The 27,220-nt window shown below is 40.8% G+C and overlaps 2 protein-coding genes across 6 annotated transcripts in view; one reads left to right on the plus strand and one right to left on the minus strand.

Annotated features, from left to right (window-relative positions):
* lrrfip1a (leucine rich repeat (in FLII) interacting protein 1a) overlaps positions 1–23,004 on the plus strand; it is a 39,452-nt gene extending 16,448 nt beyond the window's left edge. For 2 of the 5 annotated variants that reach the window (XM_084545059.1, XM_084545060.1), the window contains 10 exons: positions 5,998–6,048; positions 11,587–11,613; positions 11,751–11,876; positions 12,272–12,343; positions 12,835–13,005; positions 13,609–13,701; positions 13,967–14,059; positions 14,218–14,310; positions 14,442–14,586; positions 15,874–19,729. In XM_084545059.1, coding sequence (XP_084401185.1) covers positions 5,998–6,048; positions 11,587–11,613; positions 11,751–11,876; positions 12,272–12,343; positions 12,835–13,005; positions 13,609–13,701; positions 13,967–14,059; positions 14,218–14,310; positions 14,442–14,586; positions 15,874–18,704 — 3,702 coding nt within the window. In that variant the 3' untranslated portion in view covers positions 18,705–19,729. The other 3 variants (XM_084545063.1, XM_084545061.1, XM_084545062.1) reach the window with 3 other exon arrangements.
* Positions 23,005–23,103: 99 nt separating this feature from the next.
* tyw5 (tRNA-yW synthesizing protein 5) lies at positions 23,104–26,958 on the minus strand. Its single transcript, XM_084545064.1, has 8 exons — positions 26,823–26,958; positions 25,785–25,939; positions 25,486–25,555; positions 25,356–25,400; positions 25,054–25,191; positions 24,755–24,842; positions 23,974–24,090; positions 23,104–23,853 (listed from the first exon to the last, which is right to left on the minus strand). Exons 1-8 carry the CDS (start codon positions 26,901–26,903, stop codon positions 23,549–23,551), a joined length of 999 nt encoding a protein of 332 aa, XP_084401190.1. The 5' UTR covers positions 26,904–26,958; the 3' UTR covers positions 23,104–23,548.
* Between the last annotated feature and the right edge of the window lie 262 nt (positions 26,959–27,220).

Raw genomic sequence — 27,220 nt, forward strand, 5'->3', positions numbered from 1 at the left:
CCTTATTTACCAATATTCAGTGCAAAGGTTACAGACCACAAATGAATACAACAAACTTACACATACAAAGAGCCTCTGCACCTCTATTGTCAGTGTTTGGCATCAGCATCATGTTCTGATTTGTGTTGAAACAGGTGCAGAGCTGAACAGTACACATGTAACTGTGTGTTTGGATTACAAGTCAGAGGTGGTTCAGCATCTGGACCATGGGGAGTCATGCTTTTCCTACCACACTATTCTTAGGCTGTAGTAATCCCAAACACATAAACAGACGTATACCATTCATCTGTTGAAACTGATCTTCTGGAAGTTGCCCAGTTTCTTTGTCCAGCTTGTTTTGAAGTTAAGACTCGTAAGCACATGTAACATGGGGCTAAATCCTCCTAATCTTCCTCAAGTTAGCTCTTCTTTGTCATATAAAATTCCTCTTTTTGTTGGGTTCAGACAGTGTTTTCTGTTAGTGGTGCAAACCTACAACCATTAGTTGAATAATCGTATCGTATAATATAACTTCCTGCTCTAGTTTGAATTGTGTCTTTAAATTGTTTGAATTCAATATCTTGATCTAGTGTCATAGAGCGTATTTGCTGACAATGACAAATTTCTGTTGTGTCAAAACATACACACTTGCTTTCCCTACTGTCCTCGTTTTAAAAATAGCACACACACACACACACACACACACCAGTCATATGTACTGGATTAGTGGTCATTGTTAAGCTGAGTCTGGTCAGGGTGTGTATGTGTGTTTCTAAATGTGTGTGCCCCTTAAACCTTTTAGCCGAGTTCTAAAGTAGCTTAGCAGGTTGTGCTCTCTGGTCCAGCTTGCAGTGGAGCAGTTGTTGTTGCTGTGCTATTGACATGAGCGATGGGTTGCTGCGTTTACAAGCAGATTTGGGACTCCTGGACGTTTCCTCACACCGTGAAGACAGAATTTAGGAGTGGATCATTAACAAAAGGGCCGTAACAAGAAACGAGAGTCCAGTGGTTGCCTCCATTGCTCTGAGCTCAGATCTCAGTGTTCCATCTTGCGTGAACCTGCCTACATTACTGGCTGTGGTGTTACCTGCTGACTGTTGAAGAATGCGACCTTTCCTTGTTCCCTGAGGGCAGCAGGACGGCCGGACGTCGGCTGACGGGGAGGGGGCTGAGGGCTGCCCTCACAGGGCGCCCAAGAACCCCTCCAATTAAGAAGGGGAGTTTGGTGAGTTGACTAAAACAAGAGCAAACATGGAGGCTGATTGTGTAACTCTTTTGATGAATGAGCTTATGACGACGCCTCGCTCACTTGCTAATAGGGTGTCCAGACAAGTAATGAGAGATCAGCATCAGACTGGATCCTCCAGTCTGTGTTGCAATGGGCATTGATATTATTTTACAACATTATGGTCTTGTTGATCTTAATGATCTCCTTTCAGTAGTTTTATAAACATTTGCATTTAAATTGAATGTTGGATGTCAGTGGTGAAAATAGACAAGTTGAGAAGTCAGAGCTTATGTAGCACAGAGAGATTGAGACATTTCCTGATGTTATGAAAGATGTGTGCAGTACGCTATTGCTGTATTTTTTTCATATTGTAACACAGTAATGCCTCCCTGCACTGATAACAGTTGTAATGTATCAGAGCTTCCTGGCACCCTCAACCATTTATGGTATGATATTTTATAAATAAATCTGACCTTTATTACTTTCAGCCTTTTGGAATTTAGGATGACTTTGTTTTCATGACTTGAGGGAGATTCTTGAGGTTTTTAGTGAAGGGACATAACTTTTTCGACTAAACTGTAAACTCGGCGCAAGGGGCTGTACACTATGTTTGTATTTACACCACTGAATAACTTTAGTAGCGGTTCCAGCTAAACTGATGCTGTGGACAAAGAACACAACTGCTGATTGATTTCTGAGAACCACAACTACAAAGCAACCAATCCAATTATTGGGCAGGCATACAAGAGAGACAATGGTGGTACATGTGGATTAAAGAAGTAGAATGATGGACTGGAAGATGAAAAAGTGAGGTTTTCAATGTTTACCATGTGACTTGGATTTGGTTTTGAGCCCAATGCAGAAAGGCTACAGATAGCCACTGTTTAAACATGAAGTGAGAACATGGCACATTTTTGTGGCCATCATTGTTTATAGGGTTGCACAACATCAGAAAAACTAGCGATATGCGATAACATACTTGCATATTGCGATGACGATATGACATCGAACATATAAACAAATGTTGAAGTTTACAGTTTCAGTGTGTTTCTACACTGTTTGCTCTGTTAACAGACTCCAGGATAGTCGATGAACACAGAACAAAAAAAAATGAAACGGATTATTTAAATAAACCACTTTTATTGGGGAAAAAAACCTGACTTCAGCCACAAATCTGATATACCGCCGGCTTAGTTGCAAAGCATGACAGTGTTGTGCATTTGGAGATCTTGGTTTATTTGAAGGCAGCTACTAGGAGTTTATAGTTTGGTCTAAATGTTGTACTGATGCGTCGATGACTTTCATAGACAAAAAGAATATCTCTAAGTACATGAATCATTGCCTTCATTGATATAGTCAGTGTCTTTAAATGGACCTGTTTTGGTGGCATTGCAGAATATTGTGGAGTTGGTATCTTCACGTTTGTGCATTGCAAGGTATATGCACATGGTCTATGCCCACACTGAAATTCAGCTTCCTCTTTTAACAGCAAATGTGTTTGTCACTGGTGAAAAGAGTTTTTTAGGTGAAATGAAAGGAAGGCAGTTGTTGTCATTGTATCTGTGATCTCTGTTGATCATTTTACATTAAACGAGTATGCCAACAATGAACATGGAAAATAACACTCCTTATCAAAATAAAAATAGCCAAAGTTAATTGGTTTATGCATTTATCAACATTGTTAAACTACTTTAATTGACTGTAATTTGCGTACTTCCTCAAATTACATTCCACGTTTTAGACCGTAACGCCCACAAGTGACATAGCACACACCAGCCACAAGAAATAAAGACACTGGCAAATCCTGCCCAGTTTGATTCCCTGTCCCGGCAACCTCAGACTGAACTATGGGGAGGGTGAATAACCTCAATGACAATCTCAGTTCCTTAAGAATCCCTGCTGCACTTTTATCATAAGTACTGACAAGAAACACATAGCAAAAGAATTTCTGTAGTCATGCAGCTGTAAATAAAAGTAGTTTTTTTGCCTTGAGGTAGTTAATTGAAGTAGCTGTCAAATTTTTGATGACAAAAAGGCACACAAACAAGACATAGTCCAGCAAATAAACCCTTGTACTTTGGCTTTTGTGCAAGCAATCTAGGCGAAAGTGTAATATGTAAGTGAGTGGGTTTGTTGCTGTAGCTGATTTTGTTGTTGAGTCCGGCTGTTTCCTGCTTTATTCAGAGGCGGGGTACACCCTGGACAGGTCTCCAGTCTATCGCAGGGCTAACACAGAGAGACAGACAACCATTCACACTCACATTCACACCTATGGCCAATTTAGAATCACCAGTTAACCTAATACAACTTTCTGCAAGAAGGCAAATATATTATGTCCAAAGTGGTAAACTGTTTTAATGGGCAATATGACAGTGATAATAGGATTGGTGATGAATGATTACCTTAATTGGTGCTCAGCAGTCTACATTTGTTATTGGTGAACATAGCAGCTTATAAAACTACTCAGTGATTTTGATTGTGAAGGCTCTGTCAGAGACCTGTGTTTGTCATATGTTTCAGATGTATAGTCATGGGAACATGAAAGTAACACTGTGGCACTTGCGCCGTACAACTCTCTGCCACTGATACCAACATTAAAGAACCATGGGAAATAACCTGATAACCTGATAACCCTCATAGTATTTAAGTCTCCAGTGAACTTGGCCAGTTCCTATTGGTCCTACTATGCAGCAGGGTACATCACATTCCTGAATACCTCTCGTGTTTTGTTTTGTTTTTCCCTGCAGGCAGTTTCTCTATAATCACATCTGACTTTTCTGTGAATTTCATATCTGTTGTCATCACATATCATTTTTGAGGCTGATTTATTTTTTTCCCGTTTTCATTTTTGATATCCACTCTATCTCCTGTGCTGCTCATTGGTGTTGGTGTGTAGATCTTTCAGGTGCAGAAGGTAGGCCTGCTCTTCCTCATTTCCACCACAGCATTATCTGATTTAAGAATGGTTACGTAATTATCCAAGGCGTGTGCTTCAACTTGTGTCCTAGAAAATGATAGAAATTGGTACTTGTTTTTTTCTTGCCCTCGTTTCTTTGTCCCCTCTCAGAAATACTATGGCTTGAACACAAAAGTCGATGACAGAGCGGACAGCAAATGGGGAGATATTGAACAGTGGATGGTACAGTTTCTGTGCTGTGATGACAACACTAAAAACATAACATTGTGTACTATACCATGCATGTGTTGCTTTCATTTGGAGTCTCTTACTTGCAGAGTCTGCGTTTGAATTCCAGATAATTCCTGTTAATCTTCCCCGCCCCTCCTTTTTTTTTTTTTTTTTTGGAAAAAAAAAACAGATTATAATGAATCAGAGCTGGGCCATTAATGATAATCCACTTATCCAGAGGAACAGGATGCCCGTTTGGCTTTGAATCAGCATGACCATCTGCCCTATTGGTGTGAGACTGCATGGGATTTAGTGTGTGGAATTCACCCCTCAAGTTATTTAGTTTGAATTATGCCCTGATCATTAGAGGGCTTCAACACAAAAAAAGGATATGCAGTGTGTGGTGTGTGACTTGCAATTTGACTAACTATGGTGTGCTTTAATTCAAGTTATCTATTTCCACGGTAAGAGGTGATAGGTGTGATACGATTTGGTGTCAACAAAACCTAAATGACACTAAGTTTGAGTTTTGACAAGTGGTTTAACCTCACAGTGTGTCAGTGGTGTGTTGGCTTAATAAAATATTGACTGTCATGATTTTAAGGGCATGCATGGCTTATTCTAAGCAAGTGTCCTTTTATTTGAAGCGGTTTGGATTTGTCTGTCTTGGTACAACATATGTGTGTAGAAATTAATTCTGGAGTAAATGAAGGGAACTAGATAGCAGGTGATTTATCTCAGTCCTATTGTAGCTGACACTAACGTCAAGTCTTGCACAACAACATACTAGATACTAGAGTTAGGATTCAAGAGTATTTTTTCCAAGAGTATTTTATTACATTTTAATCCAAATCCAAGTCCTTTAAGTTGTTTGGTGGAATGAAGACTATTAAGAAATGTATGGACTGTATTTATTTCGCTCAGCATTATAGCTAACTTTGCTGTGGTGACATGTGTTAATCCCGCCCTGATTTATTTTTCCCTGTAACCCTGTAGCTGGAGTAGTTAAGCTAAAGTAAAAAAAACAAAAAACTGCAACATTAAGTCAACTTAATCACTCAATGAATCTTTGTAAAAGAGAGATCACAAATTAAAACTCTGAGGGATTATTTGGCTATAGGGCTTACTGAATGCAGAAATGTTACTTGGAACTGGATCCAAAATGGAATCAGTTTCAGAACCCATCTCCCTCAAGTACATTTCATCATTACTACTGAATATTAACCTTAGAATTTGATAAAAGCACAGTTTTATTAAATTATTAGAATAAAAACATCCTCTTGGACTAGACATTACTGGATCAGATTGCCCTTAAAAGAAGTCATTTTGTACCTCAAGCAGCTGTTTTCTTCCCAAGCCATCCGCCTCATCCTTTTTGACATTTTTCTTCCTCTTCACACCCTTCATCCTTCTCTTCTCCATCTTCACCCCTCCCCTCCCTCATCCAGGAGGACAGTGAGAGGTACTCACGTTCTTCAAGGATACAAACGGTTTGTAGTCCTCCCTCTGTTTCCATCCCCTCATCCTTTTTGTCTGTAATCTTGTCTTCTACCAACTGGCGATTATTCAAATACGTGAGAATGACCGATGTTGTCAGTGTTGACCTAAATCTCACCTGTCCATTTTAAAACCCTAACCATCCATTTCTCGCCCTCTCACACAGCTCTCAGACGATGATGAGCGGATGTCTGTGGGAAGCCGGGGCAGCGTCAGGGTCAGTATCACTCAAACAGCACATGTCATAAAGATCCCAAGCCTTTATTTCCTCCTTTCAGACCTTATCACATTCTGTACAGTTTTCTTTTTGAGCCACAATGTCCGACCTTGTCCTCTTAATCCTTTGGTGATGTGGAGGCAGTGTATCTGTCTGTCCTTGGTAACTTAACTTGCTGTTGGTGTGGATGGCACTTGATGAGGATGTTGTTGTGTCTTTTGCACAGTCGGATCTTGACGCTGCTGGGGCTTATAGTGGGGTAAGGGTTGATATTGTTGAAACAGTGGATAAATTGTTAACTCTTGTTCTTGAAGGTTTGCTATGAATTTATTGTTTTTTGACAATAAACACTGTTTATAAAGTATGAATAGGAATAACTCACTTATTATTATATATTATAAAGCATGCTTTATAATAGTTTGGGTTATGTTCTAACCATGTTATGCAAGATGCATGAGAACATGTTGTGCTCTGATACTTGAATGATTACAAGATGTAGTAAACAATATATGAATGTGGACTGGAACAAACTAAAATGACTGTGTTTGACCATGTAGTTGCTTTTGCTGTTGTAAGGGAACATTGACTAATATGAAATCTGTTAGATGTGATTTTGAGGAAAAGAACAGCAGTATCGTTCTCCAACCAAAACATAGTCTGCACTATTTTAGGCTCAGTTATGTCTCTCACTGTTAAGTGCTGTTTTTCTTGTGCCTTAAATGTGGAAAAATTCTCCATAGTACTCATTCTGATGGGGGTACGAGATCCTGGATATTTGGCAGAGTGCATTAGCTCAGTCAGTACACTTCTTACCACTGCCTGGCCAGTGTGAATAGTCCATTGTTGCATGCATGTATTGTGTGTTTACTTAGGCTCTCTGGTTTCGTGGTTAGAAAAGATCTACCCAAATAGCTTGGTTTTGACTGTGCTGCTCCCATTCTTTCTCTCACTCCAAGGCCTCCTCCTTACATAAGAAGTCTAAGAAAAAGAAGAAGCATAAGCACAAAGACAAAGATGTATGTAAAAGGTCAAACTTCAACTTCACAAAGAAATGGCAACTGTATGTTTCATTGTTGTTCTTTATTCACAGAGAAACGGCTATGATGACGATTACAGTGTCATATCCAGCAGGGTTAGTAGCTGTGTGTTGAACTGACTGCAGGCATATTTGCCTTTGGACTGTTTGGACTTTGCGTAATACAACCTATAGAAGGAAACCTTGTACAGAAGCTGTAATCCATCAGCCAGTACTCTTCCATCTCATGCCCAGAGCTTGATTCTCCCAGGCTAGACTTGACAGTGCATGCTAGCCACTTAATCACTAGAACAATATATAGCTTTGCCTTTGGTTTGACCAGCCCGACACACCAGCCATGTGTTGAAAATACTGAGGGCCTGTTGACCATTGTTGTGGGGCAAACTAGAGAGGGCAGATGGAAAAAAAAAGCTTGATGCTTAGTTATAAAACCTACTTACCTTGAAATGTTGATTGTGTGAATTGTCGTTTGATTGTGGACAGAGTATATCATGCTATTATGCAGAAATTAGATCTTATTCTTATTATTTCTTATAATCAGGAAGTGCTTTAATCAATATATGTCTCTAAGTAGATTCTGAAGGCTTCATCCTTGCGTAAGAAGTCTGGAGATATAGTTGGGATTTGGAAATTAGCACCAAATTTCCATTTCTGCACTTCCCAGGCCTTTATAGAAGGATTTAATCAACAAAAAAGAATTAAAACAAAACAGAAGAAGTGACACCTCAAGAAAGGAATCCTGGTTAAATTCTGAAATGTAAAAAAACTTTTTGGCCTGAAAACATTATTATATGATTATATGTAAGTGTTTAGCCAAACAAACCTCTGTAGGAGTATGCTTGCTTTCTTTTAAACCAAACATAAAGTATATATTAGTGCACAGCATGCACTGTTGAACTTGATGGTGTTGAAACCGCTGTGTGCTGTCATGGTGATGAGGTTTAGGTCTTCTACTGGGGTGTTTGATGTTGTCACCTGTACTCCCCATCTCTCAGAGCTCCAGACTGAGTGATGACAGCCGGGTGTCTCGTGGCTCCAGATTAGACCTGCAGCCGGTGGGTGGTTCTGCAGCAGTTTCTCATAGCAGTAAAAGCCTGTTGCACACGTGCTTACTACACTAGTTACATCTATGAAGACAATGAGTTATATTACGAACTGCTTAGGACTTCTGAAGTTTTGAAACAATCCAGTGTGTTGCCAATTTTTTTCTTGTAGTTGCATGAATTTCTTGTCATGGTGTTAGAGTCTGGGTCTCTATACACACCAGTCTTTTCTTTGTTACTCTGTTCTCTGTTCCCATGCAAGCACCCATATTACCTTACCTATTAGCTACACTCATGACTTCTGTAAAATGTATATCTGTGCACTATAGGAACCACAAAGCCTGGTTATAGGTTAAAATAATACCAATAGAAAATGGTAAATTTCCACTGTGCTCCTTGCATACTGCTTCACTCTTGCATGTTAAAAGCTGCTTCCATGTTATGATAGACATTTGGGTTACTTTTTAAAAAAATGTCACCCAACTTTATATCCATTTTCTTCATTTGTCTCCCTCTTTATTTTGGCTTGTCACTGTTGCTTTCTTCTTCCCTCTCGACATTTCAGGCCTCTTATGCTTCTTCTGACTTGTACAGCCTCAATGGCCTATCTTCTTCCAGAAACCCAGGTTCAGCTTTCAATGGTTACCAGGTGTGTATACACAGAAACAGAAACAGAAACAAGGGAAATCCTTGCACGCAGATTTTTACTGCAACTCTTACTTTCCTCTAATCCCCAGTCCAGTTTGTATGGGCCTCAAGAAAAGAGAATTTAAAGTACTAATTTAAAGTGAATCTGTACTCATTTAGCAACTGCCACTGTCTAAAACAAAGCTAAAACTGAACATACCACTTGGATGAGTGGTGAAATGTCTGCAAGAAAACTCAAACAAGTCCATTTGCCTTTGTTAGACATATCATGGCCTGGATTACTGAGACTCTGAATAAACATAATTCCTTCTTTCCATCCCTTTTCTGTAGTTCCACAGGTCACTCAGTCAGATCACCCAGCAGCTCTATTGTAGGGTTGGTTCCCTTTATGTCTAGCTTACCTTTTACCCACTACGTTTTCCACTCAGTGTTAACTGACACCTGCTATTATTCAATCACACAAGCATGAGCAATTAAACATGAGCTTGTTTGGGGGTTAGGGTTAAGTATTTCATGGCTACGTTAAGTTCTTAATCACTTTAGAAACTGATGTCATGCCACTGTATACTTAGTTTTGATTCAGGCACTGAAGTCGAGTTGTCACCAGTGAGCACAAGAGCACCTAATAAAATCTACATCATAGAAATCTCATGTCTGCTCCACCTACTGAACCAGTGTGTGTGTGTGTATGTGACATATCATGTAGAGCTCCTTATATGAAGACGGTCTCTGCAGTGGGTCACGGCGAGTCACTGGCTCCAGCTGCCATGTAAGAGTTTGAATGGTCTGATGGTTTGGTGTGATGCGCATGTGTGTATGTGTGTAACCTGGTGAAGTATTAAATATTTCTGACATCATTTTCACTTGTAAACGGCGTCTGTCTGGATTAATAATACTAACTAGTTACCTGGAAAATCAATTCACAAAATGTAAATCGGTGCTGAAATAATGCAGTAGTATGTGTTTGTTTTGTGTTGCTGCATGGGATTTGTTTGGAGTTTAAATTTTGTCTACCAAACAACAGCGTATTTCTTTATACACTGGACAATGGATGTAGATCGTGTGCTAAAGTACCAGTGATTGAGATTCCATATTTTGGTAATAGTGCTATCAGATTTAGTGTGTGCATGCATAATTGGGATAGAAACATAACAATGTTTTTTTTCTCTGCAGCCTTTAGAGTACACTAGTTATCGCAGCTCTGGCTCCAGAGTCTCCAGCAGAGCTGGCTCAGCGCGCGCCAGCCCAGTGGTGAGCGCTCCCTCCCCAGACACCCTGCTCCCAAACCTGCAGTTATAAAGTTAAAACGAATTAGGCTGCATGTTTAGTGTATACAACACTGAATGACAGGGATTCAGAATGTTTTGGTACTATATAAGAAAGGCCATCATGCACTGCAGCAGTTAGTTGATGATTTGTTTTTTTCGCTTTGGAAGAATCCGGAACATATCAGGCTAGGTATTACAGTGATTCAGATGGCATGATTTGTGGAATTCTCCAATGACAAAACATTTGCTTTGTGTGGAAAGTACCAGCAGGTATTTCCTGGTAAACCTGTACAACACATACTGTAACTACAGGTTATATTAGGCTATCATGGATTGCAGCGGAACTCTATGCAAGTTACTTAAATTCCAGAAATGTAACTGAAGGTGAAGTCTCCAGCCTATGGTCATCAAAGCAGTTCACTGTGTTCTGAATGAGCTGCGTGCAGCTGCTGATTGGATCTATCCGTCACCAGCCTGTAGCTACACGGAGACTATTCATCATAAATACAGAAGTATTATTTTACCAACCACAACGGCTGCAGCAGAAAACGGAAATCTAATTGTGTTGTACTTAACAACATATTTTAAAAAGTTATTGTCCCCAACACTTGCAAATAAAGCTAGCTAGCTATTATTTATTTTGATGATGGACAGCACGATGCATTCCTAAATGTTTTACTTCTGGCCCTTTTCATTTCATACAAGTAACTCATTCAGGTACTTTATATTTATGAGTAAAGATAAATGGCCTTTAGAGCTAGTGGTGGTTCTTTTTGTCATTATTCAACTTATCTCAATGTATTCATATGCTTTTCTGAAGCATGAAGAATTTTGATGTGCCCTAGTGGGGATGTCCTCTGAGTGTTTGGCTTCTTTGTTGTTCTGTTTTGCCACCTGGTGGCTGATGTAGGATAACTGCGGCTCTGTTGCCAGTTTTTTGAGGAGTGCAGCCAGTAGCAGTGGTCTCCCCAGGGACTTGGACGATGTTACTATTCCTGACTTTTCTGATGTAAGTCGCTTTGCGCCCGCAGTAGGCCAAGGCAGTGTTGTGAGCTGAGTTTTTTTTTTTTTTTGTCACTCATCCTTCCATTGTGTGCCTTTCACCCTACAAGGAGGGCTGATTGCACACTGGGTTGGTGGTTAATTTGTGTGTTTACCTAACGTGGAAACCACCTTGTATTGTGTGTGTGTGTGTGTGTGTGTGGTTGGTAGCAACAACTGTGGATGGCGTATTGTTTGAGTGTTTTTAACACAGACCTGTTATTCAGTGGACGTTCTGATGGCGGTCTCGTGTCCACACTAATATTCGCATGGTGTTACATACTGAAAGAAGCATGTGCCTTTTATATGTTCCTGAGAAGACAGTCTGTTTTTTCTTTATTTTGTTTTTAACAGTAGATGTGATGACAGAGTTTCCTATCACTGCTGAGCTGGCAGTAGTGAGGATTGTGGGACTTCCTTCCTTCCTGCTTCAGTTCGTCCTCTTGGCCCTGTAGCTTCTATATCTGACTTTATTCCTGACTGTTTTTATTTGTGTCAACAGGTGGAGGACAGAGATTACCTTGAGAAGGTGAGTAAATCATCAAAAGCTGCCTTTTTGAAGATACATAATGTGACAGTCATTGAAGAATAATAAGGTACAATATGTTGGAAAGTATTTAGTGCTGTAACAAGTGATTTTAAAGATGTATTATTCCTCTTTGTCAGGGATCTCGAGCAGCTTCAGCCCTTACAGCAGCGACACTCACCTCCTTAGGCGGGACATCCTCCCGAAGAGGGAGTGGAGAGACGGCTATAATTGTGGATGCTGAGAACTCCATACGAGAAATCAAGGTAGTGTCCTTTGAACAGAGTGGACAATACATAATGGATTGTGTCATTAGTTTCAATGCTTATGCAATTTCAAGTGTAGTAAACCGTTTGCTCCAGTCCAAGATAAATACAAGAGGTAATACAGAGGCACAAAAATAGTCTGCCTAGAAGTTGCTTAATTAAACCACAAAATCCTTGGAGTCTCGCTTTAGAGAACAAGTCTGATCTGAGGACATTTTCTATCAGTTGGAAGTGATGTTCTGTGCAAGTCTGTGCTGTGTTTGTGCTTTTTTTATTCTTTCTGCAAAACACACTGCTCACCGTGTCCGTTGTTCAGTTACCAAACTTTCTGCTTCACCTTCACTGTTGCTGTCACCATGTGCTTCTCTGCTCAACACTGCTCAACTCTTCACCAGGAGATTCATGAACTGAAGGATCAAATTCAAGATGTGGAAGCCAAGTACACGCAGAACCTAAAAGAAGTCAAGGTATAAGCCTGAGAGCCTGCCAGAACTCCCAAGTTGTTAGCTAATGGGTTTGCTACCCCTAACTTCAACTTGTTACTGGATTTTTTTTCTATTCAGTATACTACATATATCATAAGATAATTCTGTCTTTTGAAACTAAACTAAAATAATCCAGTGCTTCAGGCTCTAAGACAATAAAATGCAAAATGCTGAATGTCGCATCTGCATGTTGCTGTCTTTCTTGATTTATTTTTTTTTCCTTAGCATGTGTTAGCATGTACTTCTGTTTACATTTTCACTTTCCAATGACACTATCCAGTCGCACTACACAGATAAATACAGAGGTTTTAGTTGTCTGGAGCCCCTGTCAGCTGCATCCATCCATTACTGCAAACACATACCAGATTGTCTACATTATTCAACAGGAGGCTTTAGCTCTACAGTTTTAGGACATGACATATATTAGCTGGCATGTGTTATATTCCTGTATTCTGTGAATGTCATTACATTAGGATGCTTTAGCAGAAGTTGAGGAGAAGTATCGCAAGGCCATGGTTTCCAACGCCCAGCTGGATAATGAGAAAAACAACCTGATGTACCAGGTGGACACACTCAAAGACTCTCTCATGGAGCTGGAAGAGCTGCTGTCTGAGTCACGCCGGGAATACGAGGAGAAAGTCAAGGTACAGGATGCAGACAGAGTTGAAATAAACTGCCATTAGAACAGAATAAAGCAATAAAAATGCCCCTAAAATGAAAAACAACAGGAAATGTAGTGGTTTAAATCTATTTATCAGAAATGGTTTTTCATATTCATCCGTATGAAGTGTCAAAGATATAAATGACTATTGACATTCTCAGCAAAATGAAGATAATGTTGTGGCAAAAAAACGTACAACAAAATCCATTTTTTCGCCTTTTATCTTACAAGAAAAGAGATGAGAGAGGAAGTTATAAGATGAATCTGGAAAAGGACAGCCGTATGTGATTTGAGCAAAGACTTGCAGTGGCTGAGTTGACTCAGTTAATTCTGTTACTCTCACTCAGAGTTGGTGCTTTTTTTTATTTTGCATCTTCTCAAATTAAAAAATTAAGAAATGGTATTAACAGGGCACATAAGTTATACAGGCATTAAATAATTACAGTGCTCGCAGATACACAGTAATATACGGTTCTCAGAATTATCTGTCGCACAGATCACATTGGGTAGTCTGTCGTGTATGTAACTATTGTTCCAAAATAAATGTCAGGTTATAAGTTGTCAAGCTGTCTCTTGTTCTCCACAGGAACATGAGCGAGAGAAACATGCTCACAGTGTACTCCAGTTCCAGTTCAATGAAATGAAAGAGACGCTAAAACAAAGTGAAGAGCTGCTGAATGTGAGTATTTGTCCACCAGTGTGAACATGTGTCACTGTGAGCTGAGGCACAGTGAAGAAATGGATCCTCCCCTAGGTCAAAGAGAGACAAAAAAAACTTTCAGAAGAATCCACCACCAGCAGTTGTTTTCATCGTTTGTCACTCAGGATAGCTGCATGTTGCCATGCATTTCACAACTTTCACTTCTTTTCACACAGTATTTGCACCTCTTTTCTTCAGTTTTCTCCTTTCCTTTCAACTATGCTTTCCTTGTCCTGCTGTTTAGGAGATCCGTCAGCTGCGTATAAAACAGGAGGGCTTTGTTAGAGAAATATCTGATCTGCAGGAGACAGTGGAGTGGAAGGATAAAAAAATTGGGGTATGACTTATAAACCCAGATCCAGCAGTTTTACTAATTTAAACACATTCATTATTCACTTTTACTGACATGAATTCTTTGCATGAAATTGAATGCCTTTTTCTACACCTGTCTTTTCACTTTCCTTTGCACCATGCCACTTTGGGGGCTCTGCTCAGGCCTTAGAGCGACAGAAAGAATACACAGATGCAATCCGAATTGAACGAGATGAGCTCAGAGAAGAGGTGGTAACGCTGAAAGATATTCTGAAGGTACTGTCTGTGTGAAATACTTGTATTCTTGGCATTACATTTCTAGAAGAAGCTTATGTGTCAGTCATTTATTTCCAAAAAAAAAAAAAAAACTATTTTCATGTGCTAATATTTGACTTTTTATTGTTTAGAAACATGGAATAGTTTTGGGACCTGATCTGAACATCAATGGGGAGGTTGGTGAGGCAGACGTTGATGGGTCCCCCAGTGCAGACGCTGCTTCCCAATCAGCTCCGGATTCACAGACCTTACCAACAGAGGGGAACAGCATGCTCGGTAAAACACACTGTGGAATAAAAAAGTCCTTTCTTTCTGCATGGCTTAGCATAAGACTAATTGAAGACTTTCATTCCAAAATGCTTTAAATAGTAATGTAATATATATAATATATATTTGTGTGTGTGTGTGTTAAGATTATGTATGCTTTTTCACTATTCTTCACTGGAAGAATTTCCACTAGTCTAATTTTGGAGTGAATGCTTCAGTTTCTAGTGTTATGCTCTGGAATGTCAAGTGTTGCTTCACCTCTGATTTGCACTTACTCTTAAAAGATAAGGTTGGTGATCTGTAATTGTTTTAGACATTGAGTTGAGCTGTCATCTTATCTCAACTATGAACAACAACAACAACAAAAAAAATCAGCATTTTTAATATGTTTAGTTTTTTCCCCAATTCTGATAAATCCAGTAACTATTTGTGTTAGACTGGATGACTTGTTTCTTCATTACTGTAAACTCACTAAAGCACCAAATGTGTGTTCATCTACAGCTGAAAACTGCTGCAAACTACTACTATACTAAATAATCTGGTTTAAGTAATGTTCACTACATCGACAGTGACCACTTGAAAACATTTTTTTTTTTAAATGTTCTGAAGGTGTATTTTAAAAAAAGGAAACAATGGTCTTGTGTGAAAAGTCTGAAAGTAGTGAGAGGCAGACTAACATATTGAATTTTGAGACTCACCAGTCTTATCCTTTAAGTAACATCTATCTGATTTCTATCGCACTTTTCCAGTAGACTTCCACTAAAATCCCGTGTATGGAATCGCTTTGTCTTCCTTGTTTTCTATTAAGTGTTTTGGCTTTTATTATGTTTGTCTTACACCATTATCATAATTTCCATTCAATACACAATAGTTCTGAAAAGATACTAGCTGTGCGGTGCTAGCTAGCGGTGTTGGTGATGACGCTTGCAGTGACACAGTTGAATGTTCTTAAACAGCTGAAAATTTCTTTTTAGAAACAAATGTTTTTTTGTAGCAAAGTTTTCTTTGGGTTATTGTATGTTGACAGCTTCCGGCTTCTTTCCTCTTCACACTGTCGGAATGCAGATCATGACTTTCATTTCGGTGATCCTTTCTGCCTTTCTTCTACTTCTTCTTCTTCTTCTTGGGCGTTTCTTTGTCATCTCAGCTCTATGCTTCTCTTTCTGGCCTGTAAATCAGCCAGGTCTTCTGCCTTATCTTGACTTCTGCTGATCCACATCCTGATGAAGATTAAGTCATGTTTTAAGTCAACATTTTTGGGCCTCCCATCACTGTATGCTCTTCATGATCTCTCAGGCAATACAGAGGAGACTGAGTTGAGAAGTAGCAGAGAGGAGGAGGTGGATCCAGAGCAGCAGCAAGAAAAGCTTGAGGAAGCCAAAGAGAATCACTTGAGCTCTGACACACTCTGTAATGTTGCTGATGTGTCCACACTGGAAACATCGAGCAAAGAAGAGCCCTCAGAAGAACAACAGACATGCTTACCCATAGAGGAAGACAGTGTTGGGGACACAAGCCTCAGCCATGATTTAAATGTTGACATGAATGACTGTCCAACCACAGAAACCAAAGATATAGTGGTTTGCAGCCCTGAACTTCCACAGGTTCAGCCTGCAACATGTCCCGAGGAAAGTGCTCCAGAAACAGAAATATCTGAGCGGGTAAAGTTAGAAGAGACCAGTTACCAAGATCTTGAAACAGAAACCAAAAGTAGTAGGTTTGACACACACAGTAATGATATTAGAGAGACATGTGACACCGTAACATCCGCCACAGCTGTATCAAACACTGAACCCCAGCAAGAACCTGAGAACACAGAGGAGGCAGAGAATGATGTAGCAGAGGAAACACCAAGTAAATCTCAGTCTCAGGGTGCAACTGCTTCAGGGAAAAAAAAGAAAAAGAAGAAGAGAGCCAAAAAGAAAGGAGGGTCTCAGGATAACAAGAACCAGCAAAAAGGTGGAACAGAGGAAGAAAATGGTAAAACAGAACAAGTAATTGAACCAGCAGCAATAAACAGTGGGCCCACAATAAAACCTGTCATTCACAGTTCTGTTGAGGAAACCATAAACCAGTCAAAGATGGATGACCTTCAAAATGAAGAAGACAAGCACGAAGCTGAGGAAGTAGATACAGTAGAACAAATGGTAGCGGAACCCACTGGAAGGGTTTCTGAACAGGAAGACAAACCAGGAAAGGATCCTGTTTCAAATGAGCTTCAGGGACAAACCCTGGAAACCCAGACATTAGAGGAAATGGAAGGATCGGCATCTACAGAAAACCCTTGCCTCATTGACAGTCTCAGTGAAGTAAGAGAGGATCATGATACGGATGTACACAACGAGGAACTAAAAGAGATGGCAGGATCAGCAGAGGCAGTGGAACCCACAGAAGTTGAAACTCCCAATGAAACCATGACAGATGGAACAGATGACGAGAAAACTTTGGAAACAGAGAAAGTAGAAGAAATGGAATCTATGACAAGTCCTGATCCAGAGACCCTCACTCCACCTGACAACATCTCCAACAGTAAAGAGAGCACAAGTGACCTGGATAAAGACTGTACTTTGAGTGGAGATAACTGTAATACAGAACCTATCTCTACTAATGGCGATGGCAACCATACTGTGTCTGAAATCACTGATCAAGTCGAGGATGAAGTTGAGTCTACCGATGACATGAAATGTGAGTGTGTAGCCATTAACTCTGGGGACAGCCTTAAAACAAGCAGTAAAGACAACACTGAAGCTGACGCATGTCCGATAATTGGTGACAGTGAGTCTGAATCCATGAGCAAATCTGAGAGTAAAGATAACACATCTGTCCCACTGCCACCTTTGGCGGACACCACTGATGGTTTCAAGAGCTCATCTGACTCAGAGCCGCCTGCAGTCGTGAACTCAAGCAGTGACAACTCTTTGATCGAGGTTCCTTCTAAAGAACCTACTGAGGCAGCTGAAGCAATCACAGATGATGGAGGGGCAAAAACGGAGACTGAACCAGAATGCCTCCCACCTATTGATGTATCTCCCAGTGAGGGTGGTGATGATTCAGAGCTAGAGCAAGCTAGACCTGAAAGTGAGGAGCTGAATGAAGACATGAAGGAACCTAAAGGTGCAGTAGAGCCAGACGGCTCATTGGATGATGAAAAACGTGAGAGTGACGGTGAGGCATTTGACACTGAAGAAGCTGTTGTACAAGATGAACAAGTGGATGACGCGGAAAACAAGACATTAGAGCATGTGGATCAGACTGATACATCTAATGCTGAGGTGCCTTTGAAAACAGGAGATACTGATGCTGTGTTAGATCAATCCTCCTCTCCAACAGAAGGTACTGAGATTGGTTCCTCTACTGAGCAGGACAGAGCTCTTGTAGAAGATACGGAACATAAAAACAGTCAGGATGAGGAAAGTGAGTCATCCTGTTGTCCTTTGGCTGAGGAGCTTTGTGAATCCAGTCAAGACAAATGTGACAATACTGATTCATCTCAGCCAGCTGAAGTGAACAGCGATGTAGAGGACGGCGAAGATGAAGAAGGGCAGTCTTTTGATTTTGATGACATGGATGTAGAAGCAGCTATAGTATCTAGTCTTCCTGATAATTCAGAGCAGGAAGAAATTGAGGAGGCAGTTGAAGTCCTGTCAGATGAAAGCAATTTTGGTAGTTCAGGGTTGTGCCAAAGTAATACTGAATCAAATGAAAATACACAAGACAAGCCAGCTGAGAGCAGTAATGAAGAAGAAAAAGAGTCAAACATGCCTCAAGAAAACTCTGTCACCAATGAAGAAGCCACATCTGAAAAGGGTGGAAATGTTTCTGAAGATCAGAAAAACGCACCGAAGGAAGAAATGGGTGCAACAGACGAGCAGACACCTATTACAGAAAATGTAAAGGTTTTGAATGTTGGAGAGTTAAATGCTGTTCCAGAGAACATTAACCAGGCGTCTTCACTGTTAGAGGAAGGGTCAGAAGCTATCAAACATGAGGTACAGGGTGAAGGTTTGGATTTACCAAAGAGTGCAGGCCAAGACAGCAGCAAAGAGGCGCTGCAGTCAGGGAGAGACGGGAAGAAGAGTAGTAAGAAAAGCAAAGGCAAGTCCAAAGAGGAATGTAAAATGTCTTAGTCTACAGATACAGCATAGTATGGATAAATCTAATTTGATATGCCCTCTACTGTTCTTTAATTAGCAGTTTAAATGTTCAAAACCTCTCAGCACTTTGATTTTGTCCCAGATAAACTGGTGTGTGTGTTATTTTGTTTCATTGAGGTTATATGTACAAAACGACAAAAGTAAATAACTTGAGATTACTTTGCTATTGGACCATACTGTACCAGGTAACATTTAATTTGCTATCGATGCACATTCATCATGCTGCTTGTGTTATATTGTCACTGATAGGATTTCTCTGCAACACAATCTTTTTATGTTATTCTATGTATTCCAGGAACTCATTCATGAATTCACTTCACAGTGAAACCAAAAAATGTTTTCTGGTGAATTGCCTTAAGACTCTAGACGTAACATGGTGAAACCACAGTGCTGAAGTTTAAAATGTATTATGTTTGATTGTCTTTAAAGAAGGCATTTTCACTTTCAAAGACTCTTAATTCTAAAGCATAGAAAGTGTGATTAAATGTACAGCATGTTTGCATTTATTTGCACTAAATGGAAATAATTGGAATGCTAATAAACACCCTGCTGTTACCTATTTGAAATCTGAAATGTTGCTTTAAATCCATTTCTGTGGGACATTTTTTGAATGGCATAAAGCTCCTTGCAAGAAATGTTAAAGAATTCTTTTGTCCATATCTCATTACGACTTTGTGTTATCATATCTGAGTGGTCATATAGTGCGGCTGTAGTCCTAGAAGGTGTGTGCTCTTGCACTGACCCTCCTCTTCACAGTTTGTGCATGCTAACACCCCTCCTCACGCCCCCCTCCATCACTCCCCCATGGATGCCTGCTCTGTTGCATGCATCATCCTTAGCCCCCTTCCTTCCATCTCCCTGGCTCCTCCCACCACTGGTATGTTAACTTCATTTTTCAATTTATTGTTATGGGAAGTGATGTTTTTATGCACTGTGATGCATTTAAATTGATCATTTGATATGAAGTGAGCTTTTCTGAAACGGCAATTTTCTCAGACTTGTGTTTTGTGTTTCAGAGATCCGCCTGAGGAAACTGGTGGATGAGCGTGAAAAAATGATAGAGCAGGTGAGACAGTGTTGAGAAATGCTCACACAGAAACGCGCACATTGAAAGCACATTTAACCTCACTATTCCAAGGTGTACATACATACAGTTAGTATCCAGTAGCGCTGCCTTTAAACATTTCAGGTAGCCTTCCACAAGCTTCTTACAATAAGTTGCACAAATTCTAGCCCACTCCTCCTGTCTGCACCGGTGTAACTCAAGTCAGGTTAGTAGGCCTCCTTGCTCACACATGCTTTTTCAGTTCTGCACAAAAATGTTTCTGAAGAATGAGGTTTGTTGGTGATGGCCAGTCAAATGCCTTGACTTTGTTCCCACAACTTTAAAAGTATGTATGGTCACTGTCAATTGAAAGACACATGTGCAAGCACGCTTTAACTTCCTGGCACATGTCTTAAGGTGCTGCTTCAGTGTAGCCCATAATCTTCCTTCCTAGCGATGCCGTGTATTTTCTAAAGTGCACCAGTCACTCCTGCAGCAAGCATCCACCCACAACACAATGCGGCCACCCCCATGTATGTACTGTATTCAGATAGAGTTCAGAAATTACCTAGCCTTAAAACTGTATCCACTGAGTGACAAAAGTAGCACAACATTAAAACCCCTGATAGGTGAAGGACCTGGCATTCATGTGGATGTTACTTACATTACTTATACCCCTTACCTAGACCAGACCAGGCACCAAGCTGTTGACCTGGCCTCCAAATTCACTAGATCCCAAACTGATCAAGTATCTGTGGGATGATCCACAGAGGCCCCTCCCTCCACCCATAGGACCCAAAGGCCCCCACTAACAACATTCTGTTGCCAGATGCCACAGGACACCTTCATGTCCATTCTCTGATGAGTCACAAGCGAGACCTAGACAATATTAGGAAGGTGGTCATATGAATTTGTGTGTCTGCAAGAGCTTCAAGTTCAAACTCAGAAGACACACAAATAAACGACACTGTGGTGGAAATGCAAATACCCCATAGAGCACTCAATGTGTATTAATCCTCAGCTGAGCAGTGGTTGCGAAAAACTGCACTTTGTGTTTGGGTTATTCCATGGGATCTATTGAGGGTAACGTTGTAAATGATACGTAGTGGGGCTGACTGTTATGTGTATCCAATGACGTGTTGCGCTTCCATTTATAGGTAAAGAAGCTGAAAGCCCAGCTGGAACAGAAAACACAGAAGAATGGCACAGAGGGCTCTAGTCCAGACGGTGAAATAGTTGAAAATGGCAACGATCCTAACATAGTGGAACTGCAGAGTAAGTGTGCTAATGCATAAAAACTGCCTTGTAGAAGTTACTTTAGTGACTCCTAAAATAACAAATATTTGCTCTTACTAAATATCCCCAGGAGACTCAAATAGGCTAATAAGCGACATGAAGTTCAAGCTCGTGAAGGCAGAACAAGAAGTGACGGCTTTAGAGCAAAACGTAAGCTGAGAAGAATCCTGGAAGCTCTCATCATATGTGCCATAAAAGTCATGACACATTTCTCACTTCATATCATTTCTTCGTGTCCAGGTGACTAGACTCGAGGGTCAGGTGACACGCTACAAGTCTTCAGCAGAAAATGCAGAAAAAGTGGAGGACGAGCTGAAGGCAGAGAAACGCAAACTACAGAGAGAGGCACGGTCTTGTTTTCTAACATTAATATTACAGGCTAACTCACCTGGAAAAAAAAAGTTCTGACTAACTGAAAATCTTTTTCTTCCTCCACATTGGATCTGACAGCTACGATCAGCGCTGGACAAGATCGATGAACTGGAGTCGAACAACAACCATCTATCTAAAAGACTGGAGAAGATAAAGTCTAGCCGTGGAATGGCGCAGACTCCGTAACGCCGGCCCCACGCTGCAGCTCCATAGATCTACTCTGTAACCAAAGCTGGCTGATCACCTGGAAGACAGTCACCCTGCATTCTGGGTGTCTCTGTCATCTGGCTAATAGCGACCTTAAGAAAAAAAATTCTAACTTAGGTATTATATCCACAAATTAGACACCACCACCAAGCAATGTGCCATTTCTTTGTTTTCATTTTTTTTGTCTGATGAGAAGTCTTCATAGCATCGTGCACAAACCCAGAAAGTAAATGACGCGAGGGAGCAGATGTTTCTGCTTCCACCATGACTTTGGTTGAACCTCAGCACTGCTGCTGAAGGGGGAATAGGCCACAGAGCAGGACTTCTCTGTCTAGCAACATGTTGCTAGAGACTACATGTTGCACTGGCCCTTCTTTCTGCTGCCTCCCATCAAGATATTGTCACCTCGCTCACATGGAGGAGAAGATATTAAAGACAGATGACGATGCAGGGAAGAGTACCAATGCCCATGGCCCAAGACTGTTACCTTCAGATGGCTTCAGTGTTTTGTGTTGTGGATTTTCCTCACTTTACCTTTTTGTTATTTGCATCCAAAGCCAAACCAAAAATGTGGGTGTTTGTCAGCTATACAAAAACTTTTTCAGGTAGTCAAAAGAGTCACCAACTTTCCCTTGTAGCCAGCGGTTTACTTAATACCGAACAGGTTTGACCCACAGTGTGCTCTCATCTTTATGCTAAGACACGTTAACTCTTCTCTGCTTTCTGCTTCATATAGTCAATCACTGGTTGGCTCTTGCGCACACACGTAAATGCTGAGACTGTACTGAGGAAATGTGACAATAGGGACTCAAAGCGGTGTTAGCAGGAGATACTGAACACACTGGGGAGATGCTGCTTCACTGTTTACAAAGCTTTAACATGTTTGTAAGGAAACTTAAAGAAGTATAATCTTTGTGCAATAAAATTTCAAACTTTACAGCTTCTTTAATTCTGTGGTGTAGTCCAGGAAACAAGACTAACTTTTAAGGTGTTTTGAGGCCGTATTGTGAGCCTAACCTCAGCAGTGTATCGTTGACCCTGGGGACAGTAAGTCTGGAAAGCCCTACGGCAAACATGTAGATGCTGAGTTGACATTGTTGGGTCACGTAGTCAAAAAGTAAGCAAAGCATAATACTGCCGCCACCGTTACTAGCAGTTGCTCATTTTCTTGTTCAAACATGAAAAGAGCTACATTCCAAGTTTATCAAGTTTCAGAGGCATCTCCTGTAAAAACTACATTATTTCATAAGTTATAGTAATAGAGTGAAGGATGTACAGAATATTTAAGGAACTTGGTAAACCTGAAAAGTTCCATATTGTACAGCAATTATTTTTTTCCTGTTGAAAGCAATATATATCTGTTGTATGCAATACATCACTGCATTTTGTCTGCTCCTAACAGACAAAAATAGACAAAACATTGCAGTCCTTTAAAGAGGAAATTAGTACCTTAGACTTTTGTTTGTGATTTCCGTGACTATTTGGCTCTGCACACCCACACTAGTGTTTCCACATACTTATTAGACTGCACCGGTTGAAGTATAGAGTGGGTTAGAAAACTGTCAGTTGCGGTGTTTGACTGAAGAGCCTTACTATGCAAAACAAATAAGAGACAAGTATACTGTGCTCTTAACAAACAGGTTTGAAGGGTGCGGAATTTATTTTCTATTAAAATTAGACTAAAACTGTTAAAACACAGAAAGAAAATGAGAAAGGTTGTTTTTAGCTTTGTATTTAGGCCTTGAAAACCCACTGTATTATAAATAGTGATTTATACAGTATGTCTCAGCAAAAATAACATTTGATGTGATTTACATCTTTGTGCCACGCGGAGGCCAAAACAATTACTTTGTTGTCTGTTCAAAATCCAAAAGACAAATGCTGTTTTATTGCAGACTCATCCAGGTTTGGTGGTTGTACTGTCAGAGTCCTCCTGGGACTTTGTTCTTGAAAGACTGTCCAAGTATGTCCGCTTTTGGATGCGCTGAATCATACGGCGGCCGTAGAAGTCTCGATAATCAGCTGGAAGTTCATCCAGAGTGTGTAGCGCCCTCTCTAGAGCCTGAAGGGACCGAGCTGCAGCCACCGGGTCTTTGTTACCATATGGGTCCTTTTTGTCGTAACTGTCTGGAGGTAGGTGACGCCAGAACACATTAATACCAACTCCAAACTGCAGCGCTAGGGTGTTATGGAACCACAGAGCTGTGAAAACAGAAAAGTGGATTATAAGTATTAAGAGTATTAGAATGGGTAAACTGTGATATTATAATGCCATTTCTGTCGTTAAGATGTGGTAAAAGAGTTATGGGCAGCTCTCATTACCGGGGATAAAAAGCAGATCTCCAGGCTCTAGCACACACTCGTATCGCTTTGCCTTCACAAAATCAGGGAACCGTTTCAAATCTGGTGCATCAATGTCCAGGACCTCTGACTTATCACCTGATGGATTAAACAAACAGACTGAAATCAGTATCTGGATACAATATACACTGAACAGCCACAACATTATGACAGGAGTAAGTAAATAACATTGACCATCTTGTGACAATCCAATGTTCTGCTGGGAAACCTTTGGACCTGGCATTCATGTGGATGTTACTTAGACATGTAGCACCCACCTAGACCAGACCAGGCACCCCCACCCCATAACAATGACACTCCTTGATGGCACTATGGTGCTGCTAAAAGCACTTTACAGTCACAGACGCATCTACCGGTTTGCTCACACAAGCACACACACATTCAAACACCAGTGCCACAGGTCCAGTGTCTTGCTCAAGGACAAGGAAGAACAGCACAAGGTGTTGACCTGGCCTCCAAATTCCCTAGATCCCAAACTGATCAAGTATCTGTGGGATGATCCACAGAGGCCCCTCCCCTCAACCCACAGGACCCAAAGGCTCCCACTAACAACATTCTGTTGCCAGACACCACAGGACACCCTCAGAAGGCCCATGTCCATTCTCTGATGAGTCACAACTGTTTTGGAGGCACAAGGGAGATCTACACAATATTAGGAAGGTGGTCATAATGGTATGCCTGATCGGTGTACATACTTTCAGCATTCAAACTAAGGCACTGACGTGTTTCCATAGTTACTTACCAGACAGGTAGAGGTGCAATGCATCTTGGGGGCTGTAGAGAACCACTCTCTTCATCCCCGTCACCTGAGCCAGCAAGTTGTCCATCACCTGAAGGAACCAATGATAAAACCCAGGCCTTCACCTCAGTGTTGAGATACAGCAAAGTTGAACAGTAATGGCCACAGACACTGATTCTCTGCCAGCATGCGTAAAGCACAGCTCTCTGCTTGATGCCTGTATTTCATCGTCAACTTTTCTTTCCAATCTGGCGGACCGCCTTGCAGCCTCCTAACCTTTAACCACACATTCTAGCGCTCACATCATAGTGCGTCCAGAGCTGCAGACGACAGGAGCTGATGCGGAAGACACTGGAGAAGAACTGATCAGGCTCAAAGTAGTGAGGGATGTGAAAATCCTCCGCCAAGTCTGGGAACTGTTTGCTCAGATCAGCAGGTTCCTGCAGGAGAGGAAGCAACCGTCTCTATTTCACATTCAGATGATTGGTGAAGAGCTTCTGCTGAGCCAGAGTGAAGACAGTTTCATCACATGAAAATAATATAGCTACAATAAAAATTGGCATCGAACTTCATCATCCATTATAAGATTTAGTCTTCTCCACACCTTTCGGACATCCTCTCCCAGCGATCGAAGATAGTAGCTCTCATCCTAAAAACAGACCGAGGACATTGAATTAATAAAACATACTATACACACTGCAGTATACACCAAATCCTTATTGTATTATTCTTACCTCACACAGGAAGAAGTCAGTGTGTTTTGTTTCTGATGCTCTTTTCACAAACTCATTAAATGGCAGAGTCCTGTGAATATGAGATATACAGGAGATGAAAAAGTTGCAGAGGAGAATACGTGAGGACATTTTAACTGTCTGTTTTAGGACAGGCCTTCAGGCGGCTGTTTCGGACTTGGTTCTCAGGGTGAGTTCGTGGTTTGGGTGAGGCATTAAGTTGAGATGGTTAGGGGCTATGGAGTGTATTGTATTCACACAAACAGAATGGTACAGATGTGTGTCTGTGTGAGCAAGCATACCTGTAGAGAAAGTTTTTGTGAAGGAAATCCATCTGTGGCACTGTGGACACATGAATCTTCACCTCCTTGTCACCTCCTTTCTGTGCAAGATATTCAACTGTCCACTTCTCCAGGCATGGTCCCAGACACACACCTCTCAGCACGGCTGGTCTGCGCTGGAAAGGAATACTCCTCGTTAACGTGTGAGTGACTTTATTCTGGCTAGACTGGCAGACAAATACACGTGCCTCATTGCTACGTTTAGCATAAAATCAACATCACTTGAGGTTAACGCATGCTAATGTTAAGTCTGCACAGTCTATGTACGTGATGTCCTATGGGTCGAGGGGGAGGGGCCTCTGTGGATCATCCCACAGATACTTGATCAGTTTGGGATCTAGTGAATTTGGAGGCCAGGTCAATACCTTGTGCTGTTCCTCATGTTTATTTAGTTGTTCCTAAACTGTTTCTGTGTGTGTGTCTGTGTCAGGCTGCATCCTGCTGGGGATGGCTGCTGCCATCAAGGAGTGTCATTGCTATGGGGTGGGGGTGTCTGGTCTGGTCTAGGTGGGTGCTACATGTCTAAGTAACATCCACATGAATGCCAGGTCCAGAGGTTTCCTAGTAGAACATTGGATTGTCACAAGATGGTTGATCTTATTTACTTCACCTGTCAGTGGTTTTAATCTTGTGGCTGATTGGTGTATGTATATGTATCAGAGACCAGAAAACTTCAAACCACTACTTTTAAAGGTTAACTGTCCAAAACGTATTCAATTCAAGTTCAAAAAAATAAGTAAATGATTTAATTTATAAACTGGCCATTTGATGAATTAACCAATCATACTATATGTTAGTGAACATAAGACAAATGTCTATTCACAGTGCAACGATGAGTAACGTTGTGAATGTAATGAGTTTGTGAATGTGTGACTGGAGGCTGCCACTAAAACGGTAATAGAAGAAGAAGAAGAAGAAGATGGTTGTACGGTTGAAGTCACATTTCTCTGCAGTCATGATGAATAACCGCAGTCGCTACACCTAACAGGTTTGTCTTACCTCTGGATAAATCTCACGTAGAAACACGTCCCTGTCTACTTCTGTAAATATCGGCACGGGTACTTTTTCCTGGATCTCCATTTAGCCTGGCTTTCTTTAGAAAATTCTTAGCTACTGAAAGTAAACACTACAGAACTTCATAGTGTGTTACATTGTTAGTGTTCCCCATAGAAACAAAAAATAAGAAAATTCCAACGGTCTACTTAAAAAATAATTAAAAAAAAAAAAACAGGGTGGACTTTTAATAATGTATAAGTCATTTCACATATTTAAATATTGTTTTTAATTGTTCTTATAAAACGCGTGTTTCTGGTTTGTTGTTTTGAGGATATTTGCACGTAGCGCGAGCTGTTCCTAACCGGAAGATACAAGAACACGGACAGTCTATGGCTAGAGAC

The sequence above is a fragment of the Chelon labrosus genome (genome assembly GCF_963514085.1).
Source record: "Chelon labrosus genome assembly, chromosome: 5".
Classification (NCBI taxonomy): Eukaryota; Metazoa; Chordata; class Actinopteri; order Mugiliformes; family Mugilidae; genus Chelon; species Chelon labrosus.

Coding starts and splice junctions, on each gene's coding strand:
- tyw5 (XM_084545064.1), bottom strand. CDS start 26,903: ATGGAGATCCAGGAAAAAGTACCCGTGCCGATATTTACAGAAGTAGAC. Junction 25,556..25,784: donor CACAAAAACTTTCTCTACAG/GTATGCTTGCTC, acceptor TCATATTCACAG/GACTCTGCCATTTAATGAGT. Junction 25,401..25,485: donor CTGACTTCTTCCTGTGTGAG/GTAAGAATAATA, acceptor GTCTGTTTTTAG/GATGAGAGCTACTATCTTCG.